We start from the raw sequence: 6000 nt of genomic DNA on the forward strand, positions 1-6000 counted from the left end.
CAATATTCCTCCCACGGACCTGTGGTGAAGAGTGTCATATCATCTGGTAATGAAAGCCTTGGCTTTTTCCATCCAAAAGCAAACTTTAAAACACTTGTGCTTCCACTCATAGCAGGAAACATTCCCTTAAAAAAGCCTCTCACTGGACAACAGTGACGCATCGGCCGTGTGCATAAAGGTAATGTGAAGTTACTAATAAAACTGTTCATCAGTGTTTGCTGTTCAACAGAAAATCAATCCTAATCTCTTTTGATGATCGATTAATCAGTTAAAACATTTTCAAGAAAAAATGCCACCTGCATGTTGCAGCTTCATCGTCATGAGGATTTATTGATTGTTCTTATCTGACATTATAGAAATCTAAATACATTTTGTTTTTAGACTTGTTTGTCGGACTAAACAAGCAAATTCAACACATGATCTTGATCAACATTTCATATAAATCAAATTTGATTTATCACAGCAAACTTAATGTGCAGGCTTACCATTGGCTAATGAAGAAGACACAAAGACACAATTTGGGAGTTACTATAAGACGGCTTATTACTGGGTTAAGTAAGTGTCATGTCATTAACGCATTAACGTGTGCTAACTTACAATTCAACATCCTGACATGGTCATCTTAGTTGTTCATACAAAGCCACTCCAGCTAGAAAGGTCAACATTGCCAGTAAAGTCAATATAAAAAAACTTGAGAACCAGTGGTGGAAGTGTGCATAGAGCTGCATAAAAAGATCAATGCATGTTTGAGAACAGCCCTCAACCCCTGTATGGTCACACTTTCACTGATATAATTGCTGGTGAATAGTGAATTTGTGAGTAGTTCCTCCGCTGCCAGTTGTTTGGCCATTAGTGTAAAGGTCATGCCAATACAGTATCAATTAACTCCTGCTGCAAAATGACAGACTGAATGCTGATGTATCCAATGCCGTATTTGCCATTGTCTCTTTGAAAAGCCAAACTAAGTGCAGGGGGACTTCTGAGAGGAAGTGGCTGCCACCTGATAAAAGCCACTCCAACCAGCCATGACACATGCCTGGTCTTTTGTTTCTCAGTGGTAAATATGAGGGCAGCTCTTTGACCTCCAGAAGCATTTCACCATCTCATCTCAGCACAGTATGTCAGAGCAGATCACTGCACACATTTAAGAACCACATGACTAAATGAGTACACAGCTGTTTAGCTCAGCTCCTCGCCTTTATAAAAACTGCTAAGACCTCAACACGAGCCGAACGCTCATCCTCAGAGAGCCTAAACAAAGGTAGTTATTGCTCTGCGTCGCTTTTTGCATTTTTTACATGACAAAATTTTTATATTTCACAAAAAATGCTGTGTGACACGAACACAAAACTGCTGACTTTGTTATTCTGAGTTGTACGGCTGGAAATGAAAACTAGAGGGAGAGGTTATGGGCTCATTAAAAAAATGTTTATTCTCTTAGAAGCATGTAAGAATGTGTTCACCAAGATACACTAAAGCATGACCATAAGATTAGCATTTTAAATAATATACAATGTATCACTGTGCACAAAATTGATATTATGGCCTGGAGGTGGAGTTAGAGTGTCCAAAATGGAAAGGCTCATCCTCTGGGGAGCAGGACTGTGCTCAGTAAAAATTTAAGTCAGTAAATTTTAACAATCCACAAATTAGTTTTGGTGTCAAAGTGGAGATATGAGCGAGACTATCCACAGGAAATGTCTTGGAAATCTGACCCCTAACTGCCCCATTAAATATAGGGTTGAGCTGGACAAGTTTTCTTTTTGTTCAGTTGTGGTGATTTATGGTAGCACTGAGCCCAGAGCATTTCCATGAGGAGAAAGCACTCCCCTAGAGGCCTGGAGGACTTCAGGTGTGTTGACTTTTTTCTGTTGCGTTTGTTTTCAGAGCTGTTTGTGCTTTTGAATGGGCATCGTTTCTGAAGCTGCAGAACATTTCTCCTAATGGAAATGTTTTGGGCTGTTGCCGCGTGTTTGCCCTTGTCAACCACTGTACCTGAGGGTCGAAACACAACGTTCCAGAAAGCACAACATTTCACGAAACAACAGAGTGGCTGTCCACTTATCAGATGGTCAGTGCTTCGATCCCTGGCCCCTGCAGTCTACATGTCGTATCCTTGGGCAAGATTCTGAACCCTAAATTGCTCCCGATGCTGCACCATTGGTGAATGAATGTGTGTGTGAACGGGTGAATGGTGGCTCGTGTCATAAAAGCACTTTCAGTGGTTGTTAAGACAAGAAATGTGCTATATAAATACAGTCCATTTACCATTTACAACATTTCACAAAACATGCCATTTGAGGAAACACAACAACACTTCAGATTACAGAAAAGGTAGGACAATGCTTCTTGTTTGTGATTTGACAGAAGCCGAGTCCCTGGTGACACTTCAATGCCATTTCCATCTTCTATTGTGTACTACTCTGAGCAGTTTCCTTTTTTGAAAGAATGTAAGAGGAGATTGAAATCAAAATAGAATATTTCAACCATTTGTATGATGGAATTCTTCATATGCTTTCAACATATGAGGACTGACCCGCAGAACCCTTAAAGCACGCTAACAGAATCAGGACTAAGGAGGCGGGTCATTCGCTCTTCTGCAAGTGACATCACAAAGATTTAACAGAGCTGGATGAGACTGCACGCTCACACGGTCAGAGCGTCATCAGTTGTGTGACAGCATAACAGCCAATCACAGCAGGGTGTAGAGCACCCTCCGGCTGATCTGCGCATGAAAGCAGAATCTGTAGGTAAGGGACAAGATTTCGGACTGGAAGCCATTTGTAGTCCGAAGAGTACTGACCAATCACATTTGGGGGGACCTTGGTTGTATGCAGGTGAACTGTGGAGAGCTTAAGAGGAGGAACCCAATCTTGGAACCCATTAGCAATCTTCTGATGGCAGTTTAGCTTTTATTATCTTTTCTTATTTATCTGCATTTGTATGCAGATATCAGTTTATACTGTAGGTGTGAGCAGAAATGTCGTCAGAAAGCGTCTCAAGTTGCTAATCCAACTGTAAACAATGAACGGCTCACAGAAGAGGAAGTCTTGCTTCACATATCTGTTATCCAGATATCCGCTGGCTACACTGGAGGCTAAATCATCTTCAGACAATAGCTAATGGCTTCCAAGACTGATCTAGCACCAGCCCACCTTCACACATCCACGGATCTCTGAATTGACTGGGTTCCCTCCATTCACAGAGCTGTCCCACCCTTCTCATAATCTGAAATGTCCTTGTGTTTCGTGAAATGTTGTTTGACCCTCAGGGCCACCATACAAACTCAAGCTATTGGATTTTTTCCTATTTTGAAACAAAAATACTGTTTTTTTTTTTTTTTTTGTTAAAACACAAAATAACTTCCTGTTATTTGCCTAAATATCAGGAACACCTCAGCTAAGGAAGCAACATGTATATGAGAAAATAAACTCTTAACAGTGGCCTATTTATCGATAGGATTTGTCTTTAATTTGGGTATGAGGAATTAAAACCTGGATGTTAGCTGTGATCACTGTTCCCACTGCAGATTTCTAAAGCAAGTATTTCTACAACATGGCTTAAAGATGAAGAAAAAACACAATCTAAAACACAGTTGAAAAAAAAAGAAGAAGCAATTTCCCTTGCTTTTTCTGTCCCATCAGCAACATTCAAAACCCAATAACATTCACTTTACTTCACACTTGAGAGGCTGAAAAAAGTGATTTATTTTTTTTGTCATTTATGCCTGAAAGGAATTTATGGATGATTTATCAAAACTGTTCGAATCTCCATCAGTCAACACTCACATGATTGGAAGCAGTGATGCTATTAAACACAAAGCTCAAGCTGCCCAGCTTCAATTTTAGAGGACAGCCCTTTGGGAGAAGCAATCTGTGTTTAGTGGAAGCTTCGGCAGCCTGTGAGACTAGAAGGGATTTTCACGTAGGAGTCGACCGATAACAGCAGCCGTCTGTACAGTGCAGCTGTGACCAGTCAGCAGTTTCTGTCCACCAACACACATCAGCAAAACATGTCCAAAGAGCGACTCTTCAAAATATCACACCAAGTGTGAGTGGAAGTCAGCCGAGGCTGCAGGGCGAGCGCGCAGGCGGACTTATGAATGGACACAAATGAACCTGTTTGCTTGACCTTCATCGCACGCCCAGAGTCCAGAAACACAGGCGACGACATGGCAACAACTTGTTTATCCGCATCATACAGACACAAAGGAAGCATTCAAGTCTTCAAGTAGGCCCACAGTTCAAAGTCGACTTCACACGACCAACAAATGCGCAAGCTACATCTTAATTGTCACGATGCTCTGCAACGCTGGACAGACAAAGGTAGCAGGCGGCCGTGCAAACTTGGCTGCTTTGAACAGCTTCTGTCTGATGGTGTGCATCTGCTTTCACTGACAGGCTGGAGAGCAGAGGAGCTTACAGGTGAGCTTAGGTAAAATACTCACAGAGAGTGGCGGCGGATGCTCCGCTAAAGACGCTCAGGGTATAGAGGGTAACCATACGCAGCGGAAAAACCATCTTCCCAGCGGTGGTGCGGTATTATCCGTGTGTCCGCAGAGGAAAAACAGAGGAGAGGTTCCTCCTCGCTCCTCCAGCACGGAGGGTAAGAAGGAGTCTGCTGTGGAAAAGCAAACCGCTCCCACGACGACACTCTCTCTCTGCGAGGCACAGCCCACCTCTCTCTCCCTCTCCCCCCCCCCTCTCTCTGTTTCAGTCTATTGGCAGAAGAAGAGCATCGCGATGCCCAAGCACCGCTGGAAAAATGCAAAACAACAGCAAAGATCCACAGAGAAAAGCCGTGCACGCAGTAGCGTACGCGCGTCTGTGAATTCAGATAACTTTACTGTGAAATAACAAAAATGGTACGGGCTTGGAGTGCTCAGGCAGGTTGGTAATGGATTCATTCTCACTGACTCTATGGGTAGCTTCTGTATGTGAATCATTGTGATGAGTGAGTTCCATCTTGTCATGTTTTGTGCAAAGAGCAGCAAATCTCCGTCTGATATTCAAATTTGTTAAATTGGCATGACCATAATTAGGTACAGAACTGCCAATGTGGCACAAGGTTTATAATATACAGCATGTATGAACAAGATTTCGAGTTGACAGCCCACCCAGGGCCCACAATCACCAAGGGACCCTATTAAGGAGCCTTTAAGTCAGGGGTGGGGGAAGTCCTCCGGGCCTTATGCGCCGCAAGACCGTTTGATCCAGCCTACGAAGCAATTCATAAATACAACAAAAGCAACCCAGAACAAGTAATTACTTTTTTCTGCCATAAAAGAAAACAACATAAAATAGCAGACTAGCACACCCTCCCAGGCGGCCCCTGAGTGCCACATGCATGGAACATCACCTTGTTGTCACATCTTTACAACATGCATCATGGTAGCTGTGACAGTCAGTTAACACTTTTCAGAGGAGTTTGGGCATATACTGACAGAGACAGTGTTACACAGGCGAGGTTTGAGGTGAGCAAGCTAATAGCTAAGAAACTGAAACCTTCAGAAGGAGAATTTGTGAAGGAGAGCTTTGTTGCTGCCATGGAGCTGATAGCACCAGACAAAGGAAAACGGCTCCAAAGTGTCAGTTTGTTGGAATAACTCACAGAGATGAAGAAAAAGCTGATGTGGAAACTCAGTGACAGAAAGAGTCTGTGTGAGTCGGCCTTCATGGTGGACATTACCAGCAGCTTCTCAGCTCTCTGCTTTTAATGTGAAATCATCTGAAGTGAAATTAAAGCTGCGGCAGCTGGAAAGAGGAAACACTTTGTATTTTCCTGCTCTGTGAGAACAAAAGCTGCTATGACATGTGAATCTGCTGCTGAGTGTGAAAACTCCTTCAGGCATTTGGTGAGAGGTTTCAGGACGTGAAAAGTCAAGAAAAGGAATTTAACAGATTTGCTGTAGAACCAGCTGATGTGTCTGACACCCCACAACATGAAATCATTGAGCTGTGAACCAATGACGAGCTCAACAACCTCCCTCTGCTCCAGTTC

General features: G+C 43.0%; 1 protein-coding gene across 1 annotated transcript in view; it reads right to left on the minus strand.

Annotated features, from left to right (window-relative positions):
- Window positions 1-4768, minus strand: part of cntnap5a (contactin associated protein family member 5a) — an 80748-nt gene extending 75980 nt beyond the window's left edge. Inside the window, exon 1 of the mRNA XM_070975718.1 lies at window positions 4448-4768. Coding sequence (XP_070831819.1) covers window positions 4448-4520 — 73 coding nt within the window. The 5' untranslated portion in view covers window positions 4521-4768. The remainder of the gene's footprint in view (window positions 1-4447) is intronic.
- Between the last annotated feature and the right edge of the window lie 1232 nt (window positions 4769-6000).

Source organism: Chaetodon trifascialis, chromosome 12, assembly GCF_039877785.1.
Source record: "Chaetodon trifascialis isolate fChaTrf1 chromosome 12, fChaTrf1.hap1, whole genome shotgun sequence".
Classification (NCBI taxonomy): domain Eukaryota; kingdom Metazoa; phylum Chordata; class Actinopteri; order Chaetodontiformes; family Chaetodontidae; genus Chaetodon; species Chaetodon trifascialis.